At 41.5% G+C, this 26,559-nt stretch overlaps 1 protein-coding gene and 1 long non-coding RNA gene across 13 annotated transcripts in view; one reads left to right on the top strand and one right to left on the bottom strand.

Annotated features, from left to right (window-relative positions):
- Positions 1 to 24,932, top strand: part of ZSCAN31 (zinc finger and SCAN domain containing 31) — a 41,320-nt gene extending 16,388 nt beyond the window's left edge. For 2 of the 12 annotated variants that reach the window (XM_016955100.4, XM_016955099.4), the window contains 2 exons: positions 10,725 to 10,875; positions 11,404 to 13,519. In XM_016955100.4, coding sequence (XP_016810589.2) covers positions 10,725 to 10,875; positions 11,404 to 12,092 — 840 coding nt within the window. In that variant the 3' untranslated portion in view covers positions 12,093 to 13,519. Of the gene's footprint in view, positions 1 to 1,315; positions 1,470 to 1,723; positions 2,430 to 8,479; positions 8,956 to 10,724; positions 10,876 to 11,403; positions 13,520 to 22,037; positions 22,649 to 24,697 lie in introns of those variants that run through there. The other 10 variants (XR_008548446.2, XR_008548447.2, XR_010157942.1 and 7 more) reach the window with 10 other exon arrangements.
- On the bottom strand, positions 13,374 to 25,089 carry LOC129144228 (uncharacterized). Its single transcript, XR_008548451.1, has 3 exons — positions 24,926 to 25,089; positions 14,377 to 14,450; positions 13,374 to 13,456 (listed from the first exon to the last, which is right to left on the bottom strand). It is a non-coding gene; the product is annotated as an uncharacterized LOC129144228 (long non-coding RNA).
- Positions 25,090 to 26,559: the final 1,470 nt, after the last annotated feature.

Here is a 26,559-nt window from a genome sequence, read left to right as displayed (position 1 = left end):
CCTGGCTAATTTTTGTATTTTGGGTAGAGATGGGGTTTCGCCACGTTGCCCAGGCTGGTCTTGAACTCCTGAGCTCATGCAATCTGCCTGCCTCAGCCTCCCAATGTGCTAGGATTATAGGCGTGAACCACCACGCCTGGCCTATTTTCCATTCTAAATCTCCATTTTTGTTTTTTTTCTTTTTCCTTCTTTATTTATTTATTTATTTAATTTTGGAGACAGGGTCTCAGTCTGTCACTCAAGCTAGAGTGCAGTGGCACGATCATGGCTACTGCAGCTGGTGATTCTCCCTGCTCAGCCTCCCCAGTAGCTGAAACTAATAGCATGAGTAACTGTGCCTGGCTAATATTTTTTATTTTTTGCAGAGACAGAGTCTCACTATGTCGCCCAGGCTTGTCTTGAACTCCTGGACTCAAGAGATCCTCCCATCTTGGCCTCTCAAAGTGTTGGGATTACAGGCGTGAGCTATTACACCTGACTTAAGTCTCCATTTTCATATCTATGTTTGTACTTGTAATTTTGTATTCCTTTTCTCAAATAGGGTCTCTTGAATTGTATAAGCTGGGTCTCTTTCTGTCTGTATTCCTTGTTACATTATAAACCCCATGAGGATGAGGACCTTGTGTCCTTCATTATTATTATATCCAGCAAGCCCTTGGCACAAAGATCGCATTCAATGGGAATCTATATAATTAATGAATGAGTTGTAAAAAATCAATTCAACCTCTTAACATGTATTATCTGTCTTCTCTATTTCTATTGCTACTGCCTTGATTCAGGCCCTCACTCTCTCTACCCTGGATTCTTGTAGTAGTCTCCTAGCTGGTCTCCCTGCCTGTAGTCTCATTTCCTTACAGTCCATCCCCACATGGCTGCCAAGATAACATTTCTAGATGTAAATTTGATCAGACTGCTCAAATTCCTTGGTTAGGGATCCAAAAAAAGTAAGAGCTGGTGCCCCTGCCACATATACCACTCTCCAGTCATGCTGATCAGCCCAGTTCTTTGGATGTACCAAAGGATTTCACCCCAGTTCTGCTTTTGTACATTTGATTCCCTCTCCCAGAAATTTATTTCCTTTGCTCCTTTTCCAGTGTACACTGGCAGATTCCTGCTGAGTCTTGTTTTGCCCCATTAGTTTTCCTCTCTCTTCCACGCCACGAATTCAAACTAATACATACATTTATTTCCTACATACGTACTTAGCATGTTCCAGAGGCTATTCTCATCGATTTACAAGCACTTATTTTATTTTACTGCATTTCACATGCACGTCTGTTTTACGCAGTTACTTGTTTACACGTTCTTCTTCTAGACTTTGGGATTCCAGAAGACAGAGGTTTGAGTGTAAAACACAAAATAACAAAACCACAACAAAAACAACTCTGTATTCTCGTCCCCACCATTACCATCTCTCCTTTGTGATGTCAAAGAGACCAGAGGAAGTGGACAGACTCGGGGAAGAATAGGTAAGTATTAGAGACAGAAAAAGTATGAAGTCCCTTCTGTGAGGACTAACAATAGTGATGCCATTTTACAACCTTGATGACTGTGTTCTCAAGAAACAAAGCAAATGTCAACCCCGTCCATAGCTTCAACAGAGCATAACAGCTCTAACCGCAACAGAGCCTAACGGCCCTAACCACATCTGTCCCCAGTTGGAAAGTGTCCAAACAGTTCCAACTAGCCAGCACTTCCCCAACCCCTCCCCAACAGAAATTTTATTATAAAAGCCTCAGCTTGTAAGCGATCAGGATCTCAGCCAGATTCCTAACTGGAACTCTTCGCAGGCTTTTCCTGTAAATAAACCTGTTTGGCCGTGGAATTGCCTCCTGTTACTCGCTCTCTACGTTTATATCTTCCTAACACCTTCCGGCTCTAATGTTTTGCGTCTCGATGACCATCTAACTCCTAAATGCTGGGGGCCGCTCCCCATAGAAATGCCTCGCCGGATTTCTCTGCCTCGCACCCAGTGGGACTGGGATTTTTGGCCCCGGGGTTTGCAATAAGGGAGTCACCAAGAAGCAGCCACCTCTGGAATTCCTAGGAAGGAAAGAGTTGCCTGGCTTCAGCCAGTGGGCTCAGAACGGCTGACGCATTTCCGGCCTTTGCGGTTGATCGGTCATTGGGGTGCTGCAGCCCCGCCACCTGTTCCGTAGCTTGCCGGTGCCCCGAAGGTGAGTCTTGGCCCCTTGTCGCGACCCGCCAGGTTCCCAGAAGATTTCAGGTCTGTGCCTTGGAGTAGGCGGGGAGGGAACGTCTGCGCAGGCGTGACCCCCGCCCCTACACATTCACTGGCCTGAAGCCCCCGTGGAGTAGGTGGAGGTCCCGCCCCTTATCCTGAAGATTAAACAGTCTTTCTTTGTCTGAGATAACGCCCGGAGTTCTTTGTCCTGCCTCCAAGACGATAAAGGAGCGCAGACACAAAGGTGAGGTTAGAGCGAAAGTTTAATAAGCGAAAGGAAAAAGCTCTCTGCCAGCAGAGAAGGGGTCCCGACCGGGAGTACCCATTATGGGGCCCGTTCTGGGGTTTTTATGGACTGGAAAGGAGAGGGAATGCGCTTAGTCTGCGGGCTGTCCTGGCGAACGCTTGACTCAGCTTGGTCCGGGACCAATCAGGAGCTGAAATGATGATTCATAGCTGCTGCTTAGCTTGGCCCAGGACCTATCAGAAGCCGAAGTGAAAGTTTGGCCCCGGACCAATCAGGGGCTGAGGTGATGATTCACAGAAGCTGGGCTTATAGTCCTAATAAAGGAAAGTAGAGCGCCTGCCGGAACCTACCAGAGCCCACCGTGTCCATACCCACAAAAGGAGAAGAAACTTTTCCTGGGAACCTGCTGACTATACAAAGGACAAAGGCATTATGTGTCAGGCCTTGTTCCCTTATCTGAGTGAGCTGGAGGTTCTGTGCAAGTTTTTATCCAAATGGCCCCGAGGTTTTTCTATCTATGCAGCCGTGGGCATATCTCTAGGCACAACACCCTGTGCTAGTTCCCTTATCGGTGCCTGCAACCTGGTTTTTTCCCCAGGCTTAGTTTTATGTTATGTGGGGATAAGACACTAAATCATGGGCGGGGGCAGGCTCTCCAGGGACCCTTCCCTTGCTATCTACCTAAGGCAAGCTAGGTAGCCCTTTCACAGGGTGGTGGGAGAGACCCCTAGAGAGGTCGGAGCTTTGCGGCGAAACCGAGGTCCAGAGGTAGAGAAGGGTCTCTCCCTGTCAAAAGCCTTATTACCTATATACACGTAACTTTTATTTAATAAGTCAACATTATGCAATGTTTGTCGCATATGTTTTCTTTAAATATTGTAAAAACCACCAACCTCATAACTTGTCACCTCTAGTTTCTAATGCATCTCTAAAAATTAGGGACATTTCCCTACATAACCACAAGATTATTAGCACACCCAACTAAGTGTAGGCGCTTCACCTAACACCTAGTTCATGTTTAAATCCTTCCACCCCCTGTTGTCCCACAGATGTCTTTTATACCTGTTTGTACCAACTAGGATCCAATCATAGACCACTCACTGCATGTAGTTGAGTCTTAACCTAGGGCAATTTTACTCTTTGCCTCCCTTCCTCCCATCCCATTGCCTTGTTGAAAAGGAGGCTCTTCCAGTCTTCCTGTAGTGCATCCCCATTTCTGGATTTGACTGTTCCCTCATGGTATTTAAGGTCTTCTTCTGTTTTCTTGTCATCGTAATTGGTATCCTTTGAGATTTATTTTACAACACACATGATTTGTGATTTACATGATCTCTTTGTTGCTGTTGCTAATTATGCTGACGTGAATGAAAACATTCTCATGAATGAAAACATTCTCTTTTATGCTCTTTCTGCCATGTTTTTATTTCAGTGAAGGACAGTGGGGACACATCAAATTCTGCATTGTTTCACTCTTTGCTGTCTGACACCTCATAAACACTTAGTAAATATATGTGAAATGAATTCCTTTGTGGATTACAGGCAATGCATAAAAACTTAATCTTGTATTTAGGATGAGCTCTTCCACTTCCTCCAGGGGTATACCTTGTATACATTTTTAAAATTATGGCTTTTATTTTATTGTATTGTAACTATGTCCTCATGAGCTATAAACACCTCTATATTCCAAGCTCTTAGCTCAGCTCCATAAATTGATTGTCCAGTGACTGAACTGCTTTTACAAAGGTTAAGCTCTTTCTCCTTTCACTTGTACAGTAACATCTAAACTAAGTGGAAGTCTTTCTAGATTCAGTGCAATAGTCTTCACCCCCTCCACTTTACCCTTTTTTTAACTCTTGCCTCTTCTGCTTCTACTCTTGCTTTCTGCTTCCACTTTTGCCTCTACCCTCATTCCCTCAGCTCATTCTCCATCCAGTAGCAGAGCTTCTCGGTACAGAATTCAGCCTTGTCACTCCCTTTCTTAAAGCCTTCAGTGGTTTCTCATTGCATTTATAAAATCCTAACTCCTATGCCCTACATGATCTGACTCCTGCTTGGCTTGCCAGCCTAATATTTTGCCACTCTTCTGCCACATGACTGTAGACACTCCAGCCTCCTTTCCTGTCTTTGATGGCAGCATGCACTTCCTCAGGGCCTTTGGATAGTCCAGAGTGCTCTTCCCCTCCCTCATCCCTATTCTGTATGGCTCACTTCTTTTGCACTTAAGGGCTCGGCTTAAATGTTACCTCACTTCCCACTACCCCATCTAAATAGGCTGTTCATTTATTTGGTCACTCAGTGCCTAGTTTATTATCCTCAGTAATCATCACAACTCATAATTATTTTATTTGCCTCCTTACTTATTTTTGTTGTTGCTTTTATTTTTGGTTTGTCTTCCCCGTTAAAATGTATGCTCCAGCAAAACAGGGCCTGGTCCCGTCTTTTTCACCATTGTAGCCCTAGTGCCCAGCCAAGTACCTGGTATGTTACGGGTGCTCAATGAACATTTATTGACTAAATGAGCAAATAAATAGGTTAGTTACTAGTAATGAGTCTCTCCTTGTCCCTTGCCTCCTGGGCCTTAGTTGCTGATAAAGTCATAAGCTGAGTCAGCAGTCAACTACCTTTTATTTTTCCGTCTCCCTTTCATGAGTGTGGAAGTCCACTGCAGGTCCTGGAATGAAACAGTGAGCCTGGTTCCCTACAACCTGAGACACACCACATTTAATCCCCCAGGAGTTGAATTCTAGGATGTCTTTGACTGTTTCTGCAGTCAAGTCATCAGCTCCACTAACTACTCTGTGTTTGTGTTTCTGGTCCACTGAGATTTTTGTCTTGTATTTGCAGCTGGCCATGTCTTTCTCTTTATCCCCTTTTATATATCATCTCCCAATGCCAAATGTTTGGAGTCAATTTGGTAATTAATCATAAATTGGCCTGTTTCATATCACCCTGGAAATCTGAATCCAATCTTTAATGTTGCTTTTGAGCTGTTGTTGGGATGTTCAGGGGGACACCCCTGGTGGTATCTAGAGATGGGCTTCAGTACACAAATGGGAGGTCACCACTGGTCACAGTCTGTCCTGGATTTTCTTGAATATTTCTTCTAGTATTTTCAACTGTCTACTGACTATTAACATATAAAGTCAATATTTTCTTTTGTTGGGTCTGTTTCCTCTATGAAATGAAGATATTCAATTTACTAATACTACTTTACTAATAATACCTGCTCATTGATATTTATGTAATAATTGCTATGGGCCAGGTACTGCGCTAAGCTTTTTATATGCGTTACCTTGTATAATCATAACACCTATAAGAGGAGTACTATGGTCATTAACGCTTAGAGAGGCCACAGGATTTGAACGTTATTCACTGTACTGCAGTGCTTCAGTAAAGATCATTTTAAATAGTTTATTCTATTTAATTTGTCAGATGTCTATCAAGTATTTGTTCCCTGCTAGGATATCAGATGACACCAAATTTGCATTTAATCGAATAAATCAGGTAAACAAAACATTGAAGATGCGTTCATAATTTTGTGGTAAGTCCAGACTTCTAAGTCTTCTAGGCATTTTAAAAATAAGAAGTGTCTGTAATCTGTAGCAGTTTGGGAGAGGAGATAGGAAGAGATGGGAGGACTGGCTGGGAACATAGGGTAATGCATATACATCCTGGGAACAGGGGTGGTTTGGGGGACAAGAAGAAAGAGTGTATTTTCCCTTCTGTGTTCCTTTCCCTGTCCTTACCATGGCTTGATGAAGTGAAAGGGGATATAGGAGGGGAGAATATATTTATTTGCCCAGAAAACATTTATGGAGCACTGACAGTGGGCCAGGCACTGTGCTATGCATTAAGGATAAAGACAGTTCATGGTGGCATAAGACCAGGAGGTAAATCCTAAGCACCAATTATGGGGAGAAGAATACAATTGATGGAGAAATACTCCACCTGTGGCTTTGGGTATGTGAGAGATTGCCTGTAGTGATCAAGAAAACAAAAAACAAAAAAAGCCAACTGTATCTCCATGGTTTCTCAATAGCATTAAAGTGCAGAACGCATATTTGCAGAACAATTTTTGCCTATAAACCTAAGGCCATGAGAAGCTACATGTTTAATAATAATGGAATCCAATACAAATTCATAATTAGAAATTTTCAGACTTTCAGTCTTCTGCACTGAAGACTCAACAAACCAAATTACCAGATGCTACAGTAAGGAGTAAAAAGATATACATTTGGCATTGGACATTGACAAAGAATAAATGCCATGATCTTTGTAACTCTTCAAATTCTCAATTCTGTAACATCATTTTATGTGAATATTTTATTAAGGTCTGTCTTTCCCATGGTAAATACCATAAAGTTAGGGACCGTTCCTTTATTCCAGACACCTAATAGACACATAATATTGGAATGAATTGAATAAATGCATTTTCACCCAATAAAGTGTAACTGAAAAACTTCCAAGTGATCTCAGACCTTAATAATTCAATTAGCATTGGGCAAAAATCATATAAAACTTAAATTACACCACTAAAGTCAACATTGTATCAGTTTAACTACCATTAAACTTCCCAACTTAAATGGCCACAACCTTGCAACATATTCTTACCATTTCCATCCTGAATCTTAATATTTTCTATAAATACAGATCTAACACCATAACAATGAAATAAAAGCCTTGATGCCTCTCAGTTTTCCATAAAGTCAAGTCTAACGTCTAAGCCTAGAGTTGAAGGCCATTTTCTATCCCATATAATGCATCTTTCTAACCTCATCTCCTCTCACAATTTTACCCACAACCCATATTCTATAGTTCAGCTTTGCCTGTCTTTATCGCCATTGTGTGTGCTCTTAAATACCTTTCCTCATGTTGTTTGCTTGATTTATGATGCCGGATACCTTCCTTTCTCTGCCTGATAAATTCCTTTTCATGATTTTAGTCTAATTCAAGTGTACTTTCCCCTAAGTCATATTCTTTCAATATTCCATACCCTGTCAGAAATTCTTTTTTCTATTCTTTACTCCCTGAATATTCTGGTGAGGCCTCTATTATAGCATTCATCATCTGATATTATAGCTGGTTTTATATATCCTGTTCTCCTCCTAGAGCTACCATATACACATATTGCCCAGGCTTTTAAATCACTTCTACAGACTGAATATCCCTTATCCAAAATGCTTGGGACCAGAGTGTTTTGGATTTCAGATTTTTCTGGATTTTGGAATATTTGCATTATACTTAACAGTTGAACATCCCTAATCTGAAAATCTGAAATATGAAATGCTCCAATGAGCATTTCCTTTTAGCATCATGTCTGTGCTCAAAAAGTAAATATCTCTTGCTTTTTTTATTCCACAGTTACCTAATTCTGCTTCCCAGAGGTTCACCCTTCTATATCAGTTATCTATTGCCATAATAATGTGGTATAATAAATAGCCACAAAACGTTGGTGGCATATAGTGATAAACTTATGTTTAGCACATAAGTATATGGGGCACAGCTTACTTGGGGTGGGCAGGCCCTATTTATACATCTGCATTCAACAGCTCTGCAGACCTCAGGCTAGGCCTGCTCACATGTCTGGCAGTTAGCTGGCTGTCAGCTAATCCAGGATGGTCTCATCTGCTCCACTGGGGTGATCTGGCTCTGTCCTGCATGTCTCTTATCATCTGAAAGATATCCTTCTTCTGGCAGTTTCAGAGGGCAAAAGTAAGCAAACCCAGTCACATAAGTACTGTTCAAACCTCTCCATGCATCACATTTGCTAATATCATTGGCAAAATCAAGTCATATTGTTGAATCCAGTGTCACAATGGAAGGGCACTGCAAAATATTAATACATGGCTATAGGGAAGGGGGAAGAATTGAGGCCATTAACATACTCTGCCATAGCCTTTTCCCAGTTGCTAAACATATGTAAGTCAGTAACTATATATACATTTTATTAACATAAATGATAGAATACCATTCATGTTTCCATACTTGGCTTTTTTCCCCACTACTTTATGATTTATTTCCATTAATATATAATGCTCTATCATCAGGTGTCTTCTCCTAAGGAAGATTAAATCAGAAAATTTTAAATCACAGTTATCCCTTTACTTAAAGCCAGAGTAAGCCTTCCAAATTAACCCCAGGAATGGCTTCAACAGAGGAACAGTACGATCTTAAGATTGTGAAAGTGGAGGAAGACCCTATCTGGGACCAAGAAACCCACCTTCGAGGGAACAACTTTTCTGGCCAAGAAGCCTCCCGACAACTTTTTAGGCAGTTTTGTTACCAAGAGACTCCTGGTCCCCGAGAAGCTCTGAGCCGGCTCCGAGAACTCTGTCATCAGTGGCTAAGGCCAGAAATCCACACCAAAGAGCAAATCTTGGAGCTACTGGTGCTGGAGCAATTCCTGACTATCCTGCCTGAGGAGCTCCAGGCCTGGGTGCGGGAGCACCATCCGGAGAGTGGGGAGGAGGCTGTGGCTGTAGTTGAAGATCTGGAACAAGAGCTTAGTGAGCCAGGGAACCAGGTGAGAGGAGAAAGATGGACTTCTAGACATTAAATACTAAATGAAAGGTGGGGTTTGGTGACACAGGTTGGTTGGCTATAGCTATATGTATTAGTTCTCTGTTTTGTAACAAATTACCCCTAAACCTTAATGGCCAAGACTATGGTCATCTGATGACAAGACTCAGGTGGGCGGATCCACTTCCAAGATGGTTTACTGGTACAATTGTTGGTAGGGGGCCTCAGCTACTCACTGGCTGTTGGCAGGAGGTCTTAGTTCTTTACCATGTTGGTACTCTTCATGGGGCTGCTTGAGTGCCCTCACAACATGTCAGGTGGCTTCCTCCAGAGAGGAGAAGGAGAGAAAGAGAGAGAAAGGAAAAAGCCACAGTGCTTTTTTGTTGCGGGAAGTCAGGGACCCCAAACGGAGGGACCAGCTGAAGCCATAGCAGAAGAATGTAGATTGTGAAGATTTCATGGACATTTATTAGTTCCCCAAATTAATACTTTTGTAATTTCTTATGCCTGTCTTTACTGCAGTCTCTAAACATAAATTGTAAAGATTTCATGGACACTTATCACTTCCCCAATCAATACCCTTGTGATTTCCTATGCCTGTCTTTACTTTAATCTCTTAATCCTGTCAGCTGAGGAGGATGTATATTGCCTCAGGACCCTGTAATAATTGCATTAACTGCACAAATTGTACAGCGTGTGTGTTTGAGCAATATGAAATGTGGGCACCTTGAAAAAAGAACAGGATAACAGCAATTGTTCAGGGAATAAGAGAGATAACCTTAAATTCTGACTGCCAGTTAGCTGGGCGGAACAGAGCCATATTTCTCTTCTTTCAAAAGCAAATAGGAGAAATATCCCTGAATTATTTTTCTCAGCAAGGAACATCCCTGAGAAAGAGAATGTGCGCCTGGGGGTAGGTCTCTGAACTGGCCCCCCTGGGTGTAGCCATCTCTTATGGTTGAGACTGCTGGGGTGAAATAGACCCCAGTCTCCCATAGCACTCCCAGGCTTATTAGGAAGAGGAAATTCCCACCTAATAAATTTTGGTCAGACCGGTTGATCTCAAAAACCCTGTCTCCTGATAAGATGTTATCAATGACAGTGGTGCCCAAAACTTCATTAGCAATTTTAATTTCGCCTTGGTCCTGTGGTCCTGTGATCTCACCCTGCCTCCACTTGCCTTGTGATATTCTATTACCTTGTAAAGTACTTGATGTCTGTGACCCACACCTATTCGCACACTTCCTCCCCTTTTGAAAATCCCTAATAAAAACTTGCTGGTTTTTGTGGCTTGTGGGGCATCACGGAACCTACTGACATGTGATGTCTTCCCTGGACACCCAGCTTTAAAATTTCTCTCTTTTGTACTCTGTCCCTTTATTTCTCAAGCTGGCTGACGCTTAAGGAAAATAGAAAAGAACCTACATGAATATCAGGACAGATTCTCCGATACTTTTTACGACTCAGAAGTTATATACCATCTCTTCTGCCTCACTTTCTATTCAGTAGAGTTGAGCTATCAAGTACAGCCCACATTCAGGGGGTTGGGGGCGGGCAGTTAGATTCTACCTGGTGGATTTATTTTAAACCACCACACTTGATTGGGCCACTCTTCCCTGTTTTGCTTTTGGGTAATGAATTAAACTCTGGTCCTTCCACTGTGACATCTCTCTAGAAAATGTTTCATATAGTTCCATGTGATATCTTTCATTTAGTATTAGCTTGTACTCCTATAATCCCCCTCTTTAACCAAATATGCCTACCTGCCTTCAGGCTCCAGACCATGAACATGGACATTCTGAAGTGCTCTTGGAGGATGTGGAACATCTGAAGGTCAAGCAGGAACCAACAGACATACAGCTTCAGCCTATGGTGACACAGCTCAGATATGAATCTTTTCACCTCCACCAATTTCAAGAACAAGGTAAGGATTTTGACAGGTCCCTTCAGGAGATCTCTGGTGGGTCTATATAGGGCGATAGTTAAGACTGTGGACTCTGGGGCTAAATTGCCTGGGTTGGAATTTAAACGCTGCATTTAATAGCTCTGTGACAATGGACAAGTCAGGTAACCTCCCTGTGCCTTCAGTTTATGCATATTTGAAGTGGGGATAATCATAGCACTTCAGTCACAGAGTCATTTGAGATTTAAAAAGTTAACATATGTAAAACACTTAGAACAGTGCCTGCCTTGTAATGATTATAATATAGTGCCTGCTTATGTACATCCTCACTGGGAGCCTCTGGGTGCTCCCTCCAGCCATTTTAGCAGTGCTGATGACCCCTTACTCTACCAGCCTAAACATCCCTGTTTAACCCAACCTGCTCCTTAACTGACAGTTCTTCATTCCTAGAACATGTCTGTTTGATATCGATCTTTCTATTTCCATCCTATGATTGTATTCTTTCATAAAGGAAAGAGATTACATTGTTTGGTCCATTTATTATTCCAGATGGTGAAAGTATACCTGAGAACCAGGAGTTGGCATCAAAGCAAGAAATCTTAAAAGAAATGGAACATTTGGGGGATAGCAGACTCCAAAGAGATGTATCTTTGGATTCTAAGTACAGAGAAACTTGTAAACGAGACAGCAAGGCAGAAAAGCAGCAGGCACATTCCACTGGAGAGAGACGCCACAGGTGCAATGAATGTGGGAAAAGCTTCACTAAGAGTTCAGTACTCATTGAGCACCAGAGAATCCACACTGGGGAGAAGCCATATGAATGTGAAGAATGTGGGAAGGCCTTCAGCCGGAGGTCAAGCCTGAATGAACATCGGCGGAGCCACACTGGAGAGAAACCCTATCAATGTAAGGAGTGTGGGAAAGCCTTCAGTGCCAGCAATGGCCTCACTCGACACAGAAGAATCCACACAGGGGAAAAACCATATGAATGCAAAGTGTGTGGGAAGGCTTTCCTCCTCAGCTCATGCCTTGTTCAGCATCAGAGGATACACACTGGAGAGAAGCGCTATCAGTGTCGTGAGTGTGGCAAAGCCTTCATTCAGAATGCAGGGCTTTTCCAGCATCTCCGAGTCCACACTGGTGAGAAACCCTATCAGTGCAGTCAGTGCAGTAAACTCTTTAGTAAGCGGACACTTCTTAAGAAACATCAGAAAATCCACACTGGAGAGAGACCATAAGGGTGATGTTTGGGAAAGCCTTCAGTCATCATTGCAACCTTATTAGGCATTTTAGAATCCATACTGTTCCAGCAGAACTGGACTAATTCTGTGGACCCTCAGACCCCTAAATGGGGCCGTCTTGGAAAGTAAGATTTTCAAGTGGCTTATTCTGTTCTTATAAAATTTATTTTGTATTGCATTGAACCACTTGTCTACAAACCAGGTGTTGGTGTCTCCTGTGTGGATGACTGTGATTGTAGGGGGTTGCTGGGTGGCCTTCTTATTCCCTAGCCTTTGGTCCATTTCTTATGATTTCCTTTAAAGGGACCAAATCTTATCTGGAAATAAATTGTTATGGAGGGGCTGTTTTTGAGCAATACTGCATATTGAACAATTCTAAAAGACCAGTATCTATGTATACTTTTTAAAAAAAGATTTGCTAAGATCAAAGGATATTCAGAGGTGCATCTTTTTCTGTAAGAGTGACATTTTAAACAAATGTAAGGTTTTGGGGAATAAGAATCGTCCACATTCCCACAGGAAATCATTGCTATGGTCTCCCCTAGGAATGTGATAGATAGCTTCTATAATTATGCAGCATTATCCATGGTATGAAACCTGTAGTTTTAATGGTTTAGAAATCTATGTCTCATTTCATATCTAACTCATGTTTTTGATATGAATCAATATATATGTTGATATCATGAGTTAATATGAGTTTGACATGAATCATCAACATAGTATATACATATCAACATAACTGTGTTGATGATTCATATCAAATTCTCAATGCAGGTCATTACTGTAAGTTTTCCATTTTTGTTACAAATAATAAGTAAGATGATACTTCAAAATCTCTGTTCTTCACAAGGTACCTCTTTAATTCATAGCCTTTTATGTCAGCATTATTCTTCTTTTGGGGGTTGGTCAGCAACTTTGAGTGCCATTGCAAGCAGCATCATTTAAGTAGTTTTATAAAGAAAAGAAGTCTGATATCTTGGGCAGCTTGCTGCTTACTGGGGAGACCAGCATGCTTAGACATTTATTGTCAGGGTTAAACATATGCTCTGGCACCAAGTTCAAATCTTTCCTCCCCATTTGTGAGCTGTGGGACTTTAGGCAAGTAATCTAAATGCTGCTATGCTATAGTCTCCCCACCTGTAAAACAGAGGATGATACCAGTACCTTCCTCATAGGGTACATAAGATTAAATAAATACAAACTTGTACTTAAAATGTAGCTCTCAATAAATGTGCATTATGATTTACATACGAAATAATAGCATTTAACAAATGTAGGTAGAATTTTAAGTATCATGTTAAAATTAGGATACGAAATGCCTCTGCTGACATTCTTGTTACTCTTTTCTCCACAGTCAAAACCTGAATCAGAATATTTCAAAAGAGAGGAAATAAAAGTTCAGCTTAAAACTGTTCTGCCCTAAACCTTTGTCTTTGAAGTTTATTTTTAAAGCGTTAAAGAATACATACATATGTGTGTGTATTTTTTTTTCCTCATGGCTTAGGAACCATAAACAATTCTTTAAAAGTCACTTACTATTTTATTTGTCAATAGAACAATTAGCAATTAGCTGAATTCAGATTTTCTGGAATAGTGTTTATGAAATTTTATAATACCTACAAATCACTTGAGATCTTGTTAAAATGCAGATTCCTACTTCAAAAGGTCAGAAGGGGGCCCAGGAATCTCCATTTTAAATGAGCAATGCACTCCTAGGTGCCTCAGATGCTGCTGGTTCATGGAGTGCACTTTGAGTATCAAGGTCCCAGACTACCCTGAGGATTAGTATGGTCCTTTTAATATGATACAGGCACCAAGCACATAATAGCTTCCTTTCCATCCTTCCACTTGCAACCTCTACATCAGTAGGTAGTCCCTAAACCTGTGCTCCCCTCACTGACCCACTGCCTGTCCCACCCTAAGAGGACTGAGATGCCTGTGAAGTGCAATGGGCAGGTGGGTTGAGGTGAGTTTGTAGAGCAAGGCAGTGTCCTTTGCTCTGGAATAGGCAAATAGAGCTAAATGTTTACCCAGGCAGTCTAAACAGGACCCATAAATGTTTACTTTAGGAAAAAGCTACTTCTACAGAGCTTCTGCTCCTCTTGCATGAGCTCACAGGGTGAAGGGAAAGGGGCTGTTTGTTGCATGTTTACCAGCACCTTGCAGACCTGCCAGTCCACACCCCCAGTCCTCTCTTGGGCTCTCCAAACTGCTTGGGCCACAGGAACAAGGTCTCAGCTGAGGTTTCCTTATCTATGGTGCTATGGCATGCCACACTTACCTTCAACACTGAAGCCTTGCGTGGTCCTTCTGTGACTCCAACCCCAGTGCTCAGATAGTCCCTTTCTCTCTCACCTATTCAGAAAAGCAAAGTAAAGCTGACAGAGGAAAAAGCCACAAAATAGAAGACATAAGGGTGAAGGAGGAACATTAAGGGCATGAGATACATCCCAAATGAGTAAGAGAGGAGGAGGGGAGAGATAGGGATGTAAAAAAGGGCCCGAATGGGCATGCCTGTAGTAAAGAGAAAATTGAAGGGAGAATTTGGGAATGTTTCTGTTTTTTTTTTTTTTTTTTTCCTAATTCTGTTTCATTGATCTGGTCCAAAGTGTTGTAGTAGTTGATGCCACTACTTCCTGCATTTGGCCTCATTGACAGTAACAAGAAGGATTTTCAGTGCCCCTGTTATTAGAGGAACACCAAGAGACCTAGAGAAGAAGGAAGGCTCAGACTGTGGATGGGGGCACTCTGTCAATCAGCAAACATCCACGGGGCACTTGTTAGGCCAGTGGGTACCATTGTAGGAACTTGGGATGCATCAGTAGAGCAGACAAAGTTTCCTGCCCTCATAAAGTTAACATTCTAGCAGGAGAGAAAAATAATAGACAATAATCATAATAACTACGTAGTATATTAGAAGGTGATGAAGTGCTTTTGAAACAGAAGAAAGTGGAGCAGCATGAGGAGTAAGATTTCCTTATATAGGGCGGGGGATGGGGGTCAGGGATGCTTCATTGAGGAGGAGACATTTGAGCTAAGATGTGGAAGTGAAGAGGGAGACAGCTTGATGCTATCTAGAAGGAGGATGTTCCAGGAAGAGAGATCAGCCAGTGCAAAGGCTAAGTCATAGAATAAAAATTGTTTTCCCACTGAGGTTGTCAAGTGATCCTCACAATCATCCTAGAAGAGGAAGGCACAGGTGTTTGCCATACGTGTTTATTGTGTAAACTGAGCACAGTGAAATAAAAGTGATTGCTCAATGTCACATGCCTGTGAGGCGGCAAAGGTCTGCATTCAAGACTGACTGATTCCCATCTAGTGTTCTTTCCTATTAGGTATTGAGTAATTATTTTGAATGAGTAGCTGCACCCTGAAAGCACTGGAGGGAGGGGATGTGGGAGATAACCTGTTGGTATACAAGAGGAAGAAATGAATAGAATTCTGGTAGGTCAGCTGCATTAATGCAGATGAGGTACAAGAGGCTGGGGAGTGATTGGGAAAGTGCAGCATCCTGGGAAGGAAGGGCTGGGAAAGTGAAGACATATTTAAGTTTGCTGCTTGGTAGCATAGCGTAGCTGTAGTTTGTTACTACCCAGCTGTGTGACTTCTGCACAAGTTACTTCACCTCTCTGTGCTCTTGTGGAAAGACATGAAGGTTAGGTGGGTGAGGAGAGAGCTCTCAGGAGGTAAAGCAATACAGGTAAAGCCTGTAAATCCATCTGTGGGGCAAGTGGTGTACAGGGGTGGGGTGGGATCCAGGGTGGTTAGGAACTGGAAAAGAAGAACTAAACAGACGGTCCCAGGATGTTTGAGGAGTAAGGAAAAGAGTCTCCTACTTGCCTCTTTGCCCTAGATGGGCCCAAAGTGAGGAAGTTAATGACATGAAATATTCTCCAAACCACCTAAGGAGGCAGCAGAAGGTGGGTCAGTGGTGCAGGGCTTGCCCAGGCTTTTCCAAAGCCTTTTCAAGGTCCCCAAAGGCTTTGGAAAAGTCTCTGTTAAAGGTCGGCTCAGCTCAGGGTGAGTCCCAGGGTGAGTGGGGTGATGCAGGGTGGGGATGTACACTGGGCTCCAGGCTAAAGCCCAGGAGTGACTGGGGGTGCATGGTGCAAGGGGTGCCAAGAACTGTGGTTGGATAAATGCCAACATTTTAAGAATAAATATAATAATGATAATAGACACTTCTGAAACACCATATGCCTAGCACTGTTCTAGTTCCTTGACATGTATTAATTCATTTAATCCCCATACATGATCTAAATGTGTAGTCAACTCCATTTTAAAGAGGGGGAAACTGAGGCACAGGGAGGTTAAGTCACTCACCCAAGGTCACACAGCTTGTAGGCAGCAGAGGCACCCTGCTGTATATGTAATGTTTCTGTAACAAACTTTTAATACATTACAAAAAACTTTTCCTTATCATCTATGTGGTTACCAAGTGGTGTACAGTTCCTATGGAAAAGGCAGGATAAATACTTGTTTCCCTTTATTTACCTGTTTTCAAAATACATGGCTCCCTAGCATTCTCCAATGGTGACCATTTTCTTTTTTTTAAGAATAATTACAAACTCATGGATATAAACATACTTGAAGTGTTTCAACTCATTGCTGTCATTATCTTTACTGGTCCTCAAATTTTCCCATCTTCAAGTGGGAAGGTCTTCAACTTGGCACCTGAGTACTTCTGACTCAAGACCCTTGCTTTATGGTATGACAAGATGTTTCAGGCTCATGCCATACATTTCTTGCCTCTGATCTGGATTCAGTCATGTCTCCCAGGAATCCTGATTTCTTTTTGGGGATATGGAATTTCAAGATGACAAATTGGATGCTAGCAAAGGCTCATTGTTTGGCTGGTTATTGTTTCCAAGCCTTTTCAATAGAAAGACCTAGGAGACATATATCTGTGTATGCCTGTTTGTTTTTCTTTCTAATTCAGAACTACAGGGTTTTTACTTCTCTTTACATTTGTATCTCCCCTTGTATTATTATCATGTATTGCTGTATAATGAATTAACTAAAAACTTAGTAGTATAAAACAACGCACATTATCCTTTCCATGGGTCAGGAATCCAGGTATGGCTCAGCAGGGTCCTATGCTTCAGAGTCTCTCAAGACTGAAATCAAGGTGTTGGTCAGAGTTGGCGTCTCATCTGAAGGCTTAACTGGGGAGGGATCAGCTCTAAGTTCACATGACTGTTGTCAGAAATCAACAAACCCTTTGAGGGTTTTTGGACTGAGGGCCTCAGTTACATGCTGACTGTTGGCAACAGGCAATCCTCAGTTCCTTGTCATATAGGCTTAACATGACAACTTGCTTCGTCAAAACCCCCAAGGGAGAGCATCTGCTAGCAAGACAGAAGTCACCGTTTTCTTTGTAACCTAATCACAGAAGTAACATCCTCTCAACATTGCTGTATTCTATTAATTAGACGCAAGTTATTTAAAAGGAGTGTGTTGGGGGTGATAAAGGGGAGGCTGGTGGCTGTGGCTGCTGCAGTTTTCTCCCGGTGCCCAGCAGAAATGGTGGCCGTGCAAGGTATGATGGGGCCGACCCAGTATCCCCGGGACCCTCCTTTCTGTGCAATAAGGGCTCTGCACTTGCCAAGGCCGAGGGGCAGGGGTGAACGTGGCCCCTGTGGCTCTGTAGCCTGATAGGAATTTAAACCATCTCTCAGATGTCTATGGTAGAACTAAAAAAGACAGACTGCCAAGGGTCATCTGAAATTGTGATTGGGTCACTAATAATAGCAGGACAAAGTTAGAGATCACTACTCAAGCATAAGCCCCGGGTTCATTCTCTTCTTTTTTCTTTTCTTTTCCTTTTATTTTCTTTCTTTCCTTTCTTTCTTTCTCTTCTTCTCTTTTTTTCTTTCTCTCTTTCTCCCTCCCCTCCCCTCTCCTCCCCTTCCCTTCCCTTCTTCGCTCCCTCCCTTCTTTTCTTCTTCTTTTTTTTTTTTTGAGGGAGTCTTGCTCTGTTGCCCAGGCCAGAGTGCGGTGCCACAATCTCTGCTCGCTGTAACCTCCACCTCGCAGGTTCAAGTGATTCTCCTGCCTCAGCCTCCCTAGTAGCTGGGATTACAGGCATGCACCACAATGCTCAGCTAATTTTTGTATTTTTAGTAGAGATGGTGTTTCGCCATGTTGGCCAGGCTGGTCTTGAACTCCTGACCTCAGGTGTCCTGCCCACCTTGGCCTCCCAAAGTACTGGGATTACAGGTGTCAGCCACTGCGCCCAGCCCCCAGTTTTCATAAGACTGCTATGAAGATGTTTGATATAAAGGCTTGTGGAATGGGCTGCAAAGGACCCATATGACTTCCTTACAACTGTTATTTTGGCCCTTACTCCACTGTTCCTAGCAAGTGTTGTATTGTGTTGGAAATTGGCCAAGATGATTGAGGCCAGGGGTAAGGAGCAAAAGAAGAAACAAAAACGCCTAGAAAACATTGCAAAAGCTAAACAACTATGAAAGGATTGAAGGACTGAACAGGCTCTGCAACCAGAGGAAATAATGTAGAAAATTATGCAGCTTTGGAAGGACCTACTAAGGTTTCTTCTTTGGATTTCTTGACAGTATTCTTTAGTAAATGAAATTTGACCAAATGGAAGAATCATGTTAGTTCCGACCTCAATACTGTAGTAACTTTTAGGCTTGGGTGTAGGCATTTATAGGTTTCTATTGACACTTATTGTAAATTAGCATTTATTATGGTACAAATTCTTTATAACTGACTTAGTCATTTGCTGTTTAGCAGTTTACGTACTGAAATGAAAACATCCTGTGGGGAAAAATGACTTTATATTATGAACCCTACTCAAATGAACTCTATTTAAAATGGCGTCCCATTTTGGACAAAGGAAATCAAGAAAGTAAAAGTCAGAACTGTCCTGTCTGAGGTGAAAAATGTGCTTTGGCTTAAAAGAGATAATGTATTAATTACATCTTTTATTATTATTACTTCTTAGAATCATTTCTGGCTTTCTCAAAATAATGTTAATCAACGAGTACTTCTATTTGCTGCATTTTTCTTACTTTAGCCTTTGAGACAACTGGTAATTATCAAGACATTTTACATTATTATTATTATTTTTTGAGATGGAGTCTCACTCTGTCACCAGGCTGGAGTGCAGTGGTGGGATCTCGGCTTACTGCAACCTTCGCCTCCCAGGTTCAAGCTATTCTCCTGCCTCAGCCTCTTGAGTAGCTGTGACTACAGGTGCACACCACCACACCCAGCTAATTTTTGTATTTTTAGTAGAGACAGGGTTTCACCATGTTGGCCAGGATGGTCTTCATCTCTTGACCTTGTGATCCGCCCGCCTCAGCCTCCCAAAGTGCTGGGATTATCGGCGTGAGCCACCATGCCTGGCCGCATTTTTTAAAATGTAATTTTATAAAAAGATTCCTCTTACCTTGACTATGTAAAATACCACCTATTGGATAGAACACTTTTTGTGCTTTCAAACACTGCCATTTTCTTAGAGATGGCTTGTTGAGAGGAGTAACACTATAGTTTAGAGCTTGCAGTAAAAATGCCAAACACTGTAGTACCTTGGAACCAGTTTATTCTTGTGCTAAGCAGAACTGTAAAATAGTTAAAATGTCCTATCAAGTAATTCACTGATTACATAGACACCACTTTTGTTTTTTATTCCATTTTTTGTTTTAACTCATGTGGTAGTGATATTTAATACTTTCTGATCAAACAGGTTCAAAGTGTATCTTTAAATTTCAAATTTCTTTTAAAGCTTTTTTTTTTTTTGAGATGGAGTTTCACTCTATTGGTAGGCTGGAGTGCAGTGGTGTGATCTCAGCTCACTGTAACCTCTGCCTCCCGGATTCAAGCAATTCTCCTGCCTCAGCCTCCCAAGTAGCTGGGACTACAGGTGCGTGCCACCACGCCCGGCTAATTTTTGTATTTTCAGTAGAGACGGAGTTTCACCATGTTGGCCAGGATGGTCTCAATCTCTTGACCTCGTGATCCACCCGCCTTGGCCTCCTAAAGTGCTGGGATTACAGGGGTGAGCCACAGCATCCGGCCAAAGAACTCTTCATGAGTAACAGTGAAGTCATACTTCATAAGTGGTAAAGAAAAGTACAACATTTGGAAACATTTTGTTGGGCATAGTAGTAATTGGGTGAAAAAGGATAAATGATCTCAAAATAAGAATGTGCTGTAATTGGAAGGAGCTAAAGGATGTTTCTTTCAGTTAAGAAGTATAACTGGGATGTTTTACTATTAAACATGGCTTTTATAAATGCATGGTCCAGTAATTTTATTCACTGTTAGTATCTAATTCACTGTCAGCTTATTAGTGTTTTCTGTACCCCGATAATGAATTTTAAATTACAAAAATTGTCCAGTAGCTACAGTTTAAAAATGAAACTAGATATTGTAATAAACTTGATGATTTTTTATAAAGAGGTCCTGGGTTTTATTTTTTTTTGGAGAGACTAACATTTTAAGTTACATTATGTTATGCAGGTTAGAATTTCAATTACAACTAAGCATACTTGTAAACTTTTAGGACTATGTTCCTCAAATTTGAGAACCTAAGAACCACTGAGAATGTTTATGGACCAGTTTGAATAACACTTAATGCTATTCTTTTAGATTATCAGTCTCCACTTGGTGCCAGTGTGAGCAACACATTGTAACTGAAGGCACTGAAACAGTTCAGTATTTAGTCAAGATATATCTAAAATATGTTTGGTTTTCTGGAATCAAGCTGTTCATGGAAAGAATTTATGTACATATGTTTTACTTATGGTCATATTTTAGAGCAAAAGTATTGAAGCAAAGGATATAGTCATAATTCTCAGTTATCTACGAAAGTTATGGTTTCATCAGTTCTGTTGTAACAACGTAAAGGTATTTAACTAAAAGTGTTTTTCTATAATTTCTGTTAAAGTCTTAACACATGCCTATTTTGTATTTCTTTGACATATGCTGTTATTTTTTCACTTTTTCCTGTCATTTATAGAGCCTTTCTATATATGTGAGATCAAGATTTTACATTTGTGTGTGTGTGTGTGTGTGTGTGTGTAAGGGGCTGGGAAATATAGAGAATATTGTGAGGTTTGGGATTCTTCAGAAAAATCATCTCTCACTGCAACAGAGTACTATTGTTGAAAGAATCCCATTTACTGTTATCTAGAATACTTCTTTTAAGAACTTGTTTACCTATTATGTTGCTTCTGAAGTTCTGAGAACTAAGTACAATCAATTACCTTTCTATAGCTGGTTTGAGGGGAAAAAGAAAGCTATTCCCAGGTTGCCTGTAACAAACATTTAATCAAAAACAAGCAAATAAATAAAAGTTTGTGTGTCAGAACTTGAAAAAAAAAGGAGGGGATTATGCAAGGCCTTGAATACTGGGAAGTGGGAGTACTGGGGGACATTTTAGAGGCTGTCACCCATACTTAGCTTCCATGTCAAGTATCCTAGTTCTCAAAGACAGTGGAGAATGACAGAATTAAAACATGATATCATATGTGCATTTAAAATTTTAATACCACTAAAGTGCCACCAAATTGGCTGTATATATATATATTGCCACCAATTGCCAATATATATTCCCACTAGCACAGTATGGTTGTTATTCTGTATCCTTGCCCATTATCAAACTTTTAAACATTTACCAAGCTGTTAAATGTGTAATGGTATCTCACTTCAATTTTTAATCCTTGAATACTAATGACACTGCATCTTTTTATACCATTTATTGGCCATTTGCATTTCCTCCTTTGTGAATTCCTTATTCATACCCTTTGTCTGGTTTTCTGGTGAACATTTTAACTTTTTCTTATCAGAGGGTAGAAATTCTTTATATTTTAGATATTAATCCCTTGTTGTATGTGTGTGTGTGTATTTATATATAGAATATATGTAGATATACATATATATTTATTATATAATTTTGTTTTTTATAAAAATTAGGACTAACTCTGAAGATAAAATGCTGAATGGGAATCTTCCTGAATTCCAAAATTCTAGGCAGAGTGAACCTGCTACAAATTTTCAAGGCTCAACCTATCTGGAGAACAAGAGAAGTCCTAGTTGTGGCCATGCCAGTTCCCTGAGGTACAGAAAACAGCTGTGCAAGTCAAGGTGGAAAAAAACAGTCGTGTATGCTTCTTTAACATGACAGCTTGCCTGGCCTATTTTCTGTCCTTTCTTATCATAAACTTCCTACTGCCTGCTCCTGGTTTGCACTAGTCATTAGACATGGAATCAGGAATACAGACTTCTAGGAAAGAGTCCTTCATATCATGAAATCTGCAGATGACACTTCAGGCACCTCTGCTATCAGGATTCCCCTGGGCCTTGAGCGACTCTGAGACACCTCTGGGAGACTTGCCAACAGAGACTGCAGCCAGAGCACCCACACCAGGGAGCAGATTCTGAAGCTTCTGTTGCTGGAGCAGTTCCTGACCATCCTGCCTAAGAAGCCCCAGGCCTCAGTGAGAGAGCATCATCCAGAAAGCGGAAAAGAGGCTGTGACCTGCTTGGCCATGTAGAAGAGAAAGACTGATGGATCAAGACAGCAGGTAAGAAGGTAGAAGGCTTGGAGGTATAAAGCCAGAATGAGGGGCACTGACAGGTTGGCAGTGAGGAGATTATTTCTGAGAAACTTCAGTCTTTACTGAGCCAAGCTAAAGTTATTAGTTATTTGCATTTTTCTTTTCAACTTTCAAACATCACCCTTGCAGCCCTTGGTCTAATGAAACACTAATTTTTCTATGTCCTGCAATCTCTTCTCTAAGGATTTAGCCCTAATTCTCGTAATAAACCTACTGATTCAGGGTCCAGCCCATCTCCATAAAAAGGACAAAATCTTGAGGGAAAAATTATCTTTGAAGGCATAGAAGGCATACTTAGTCATCCATCTGCAGCCCATAAAGACCCAGGTAAATGAGAACCTCCAAAACCATGTACCTTTCCAAAGACTGGTGAGAAGCGGAGTTTCTTCTGAGATGGAAGTATTGCCAGCTAAAGACATAGAAGTAATGTTCGGCCCATTTTTTATTCATTTCCCCTTTCATTAAAACTCTACTCTATCCATCTTCTTATGCCCAGTTGATGCATACAAAAAATTTATTAGCTAAATGAATGAAGATATGTGGGCAGAACCAACATCTACCCATTCCTTTTGGAAACCAAGTGTGTTTGGCCTCTTGTTTGTCCTATCATTTGAGTGGCCTGTGTTTAGTCTGTGTCTCAGCATAGACAAGAGAGAACTGACTATAGCCTTTACCATAAGAGTGTTGATGTGACCTTTTGAGAATGTGTGATCAGTGCTTAAGACACCTTCACATTAGCATGTAAATGTGTACCCATGATTACATAGCCATACACACAATTCTAGACTCAACCATGGCTCTAGGACCACGTGAAGAACCTTGTGTACTGCCCCTCACAGTTGGATGGCTGCCAGGTTAATTAACTCTGGCCTTTCTTGGCTTAGTCTCTCTCTCTGTGCTACAGGTACCTCCCTAAAGGAAAATAGCAAGATATAGAAAATATAAGCATCAAAGAAAGAAAAGAACATTAAAAGACTTCCTGGTGGCTGTTTCTTCCTATGAACTGGGGAGAAAATAACTAGAACCTACTCTGTAGAATCTCCTTCGTTAATTACAACTTCACCTCTCACATCTGCCTAATTTTGTTATACTCCTTTTCCTGGCTATAATATTTCACTTACTCCCAGTCCTCTGGCCCTAGAATAAAAATGTGAGCCACCTTTAGCTCTCATGCCTGCATTGACAAATCCCAGGTTTCACCTGGATATCCTTACCTCCCCACCAAGCTTGTTTTAGTTTCAGACTTGCCGATCTGCACCTCAAACCCCAAATTCTCATAAATGATAGCTTTTCTGCCTGCTTTTCTTTTGATGCTCTTCCTTGACCCCAGGTGAGACTATATAAACTATATTATTTCCCTTTCAACCAACCAGCTCCCCTCCCCAACTCTTGGGCTTCCTTAAGTCCAGGATGTGAAGAAGAATTATCAGCAAACTATATCCATATTTTTAAAAATTCCTTTTTGTCCATGCCATAGGTTCAACATATATTTGGTTGAGGCAATATATGGTTTTCTGGTTTCAGTTCATTGATGATTTGTCCTAGCACCTGTGCTGAAGGAAATTACTTAATGTGCCTCAGTTAGTCACGGATATCTAGATAACATTCAGCAGTCGACATGACAGTTGGGAATAGTGATTCCTAAATCTTAGAATTTAAATTTTATATATACATGTCATCGTTCAGGAATTAAAAAGTCAATTTTGTTAACTCTAACAAAACCTTAAGCAAAGAATGAAAGCAAGGGGTCCAGAGAGTCAGGATCCAGAGTGGCTCCTCATGATTCAGTGTTCAGCTTCAACAGAATATTTTCTGTCCTTTCTTTTTTCTTTTCTTTCTTTCTTTCTTTTTTTTTTTGGAGACAGATTCTCGCTCTGTCCCCTTCCTTCAGTTTTTGGCAGTGATCCCTTGCACACCTTTACCAACCCTCAAGCTTACTACACTTTTGTTTCACTTGATTCATCCTGTTCTCCCCCAAGATGGGGACCGGTTGACAAATTTCTTTTATATTTTCAGATCAGAATCTAAGGTTGAAGATATGGAGACTAAGAACAACAACAACAACAACAACAACAACAACAACAACAACAACAACAAGTGAAATAGCCTTAAAGCAAGAAACACCTGAATAAGTGAAACCCCCTAAAGCAATCCTATGCAGACCTCGAATCAAAGTTTTTCAGTCCTAAATGAGACAGAAGCAGTGAATGGGCAAACCCACAAGGGAAAAAAGGTTCACGTGACCTCCAGATCCACCCGAGGATGCATTTCCTTGCAAGGGAAAGACCATAAGAGTGCGCCAAGGGGAAGTCGGCGTAGGAGCAGCACTCCAACCAGACCCAGCACCTGCGTGGGCCTAGGGACTTCGGCCACTCCCCCAGCAAGCACTTAGCACCACCGCTGTGCGCATGCCTCCGGCAGTTAACCGTCTTCTTCCTCAGCGTCTATCTCGTACTCCACGCAGGCCCTACGCAAGCAAACGCTGCCGCAAGCGCTTCCTAAGGAGCTCAACCCGCTTGCAGCACCCGCAGGTACACACACAGGTGAGAGGCCTGATCACTGCAGCGGCTGCCACGAAACTTTCAGCCAGAGTTCCTGCCACATCCCGCACCAGCGGGTCCACATGGGCGAGAGGCCCTATCAGTGTGTATGTGGCAATGCGTTTGGGCAGATCTCAACACTTCTTGGGCATAAGAACCCTCTATTTAAAAAAAAAAAAAAAAAAAAAAAAAAAGCCCAGAAAAGATGCTAATTGGTAGTGTGATGGAAAGAAAACCTTCGAGTAGAACTTGAATAAGTTTGGATTAATCAATATATGAACATTAAGAGAAGAAATGAAGAGCTTAATTCTTATACCAGAACTGCATCTATTACAGCATAAACCAATTATATCTTTGACCAGAACCTATACTTTACTAATAGTGGTAGTCACCTATTTCTGAGAGTGTATCAAGCTGGAGCAGGAGCATGGAAAATAAAACAGAGCTGGAGCTTGAATTGACACTGACATCATCCCTACCTTAGAAGACAAATATATGTATGTGTATATATACATACACACACACACACACACACACACACACACACACAGCAGAGCCACAGATATAGTCAATCTGAATACTTTGGTAAATTTGTCCTGGAGAGAAAACTTATCAGACAGTTGAATTTGGTGCTATCTTCCTTCTTCAGTCTGACTTCCAACATCAGAAACTCCATGTGCGCAAGAAGTCCCACTTTCATTTTGCTCTGAATGACAGGGGAGTGAAACCTCAGTAAAGAATGAATTTTACGGGACAAGACAGGAAAATGGTGAATAGGAGGCAGGACTAAATTGCAGCTCCCACTCAGATGGACAGAGCAGTGTGTGGAGACTAACATCGTGAACTTTTGCTCCAAGAACTACCACAAGAACATACCAGGAAAGCCAAGAGAACCCATAGAACCTTTGAAGGAAGTGGATTGCTCCTGCAGGCCCCAGCAGACAGCTGAAAAACTGTGGTGCCCAAAGTATGAAAGGGGGATCATCTGCCCCTGAACACCCACCGTCACTAGGGAACCTGAAGGTCCAAATCACAAGAGAAGGATTTGACTTTACTTGGAGCTGAAACAAAATTAGAGAGCTAAGTGAAACACAGGGGTAGAAGCAGCAGCGGGAAGAGCCCTATGGGCGCTTGGTCAGGGAAGGGAAAAAGTCCAGGGACAAAGTCCAGGGAAGCCATTTCTGACTTTGTCTCAAAGAGGTCTTTGGGGAAGGTTGCTAGAGGAACTGAGAAAAGACCACAGAGAGAAGGAAACGTCCAGCTGAACTTTGTAAGAATTTTGACCAAATTCAAAATTTCTTGTACAGAACTCCCAGGAGGGGGTGAATCGGGAGTGCA

The sequence above is a fragment of the Pan troglodytes genome, chromosome 5 (genome assembly GCF_028858775.2).
Source record: "Pan troglodytes isolate AG18354 chromosome 5, NHGRI_mPanTro3-v2.0_pri, whole genome shotgun sequence".
Lineage (NCBI taxonomy): Eukaryota > Metazoa > Chordata > Mammalia > Primates > Hominidae > Pan > Pan troglodytes.
Note: the sequence above shows the minus strand (reverse complement) of the source record. Positions and strands in the feature narration are given on the sequence as shown.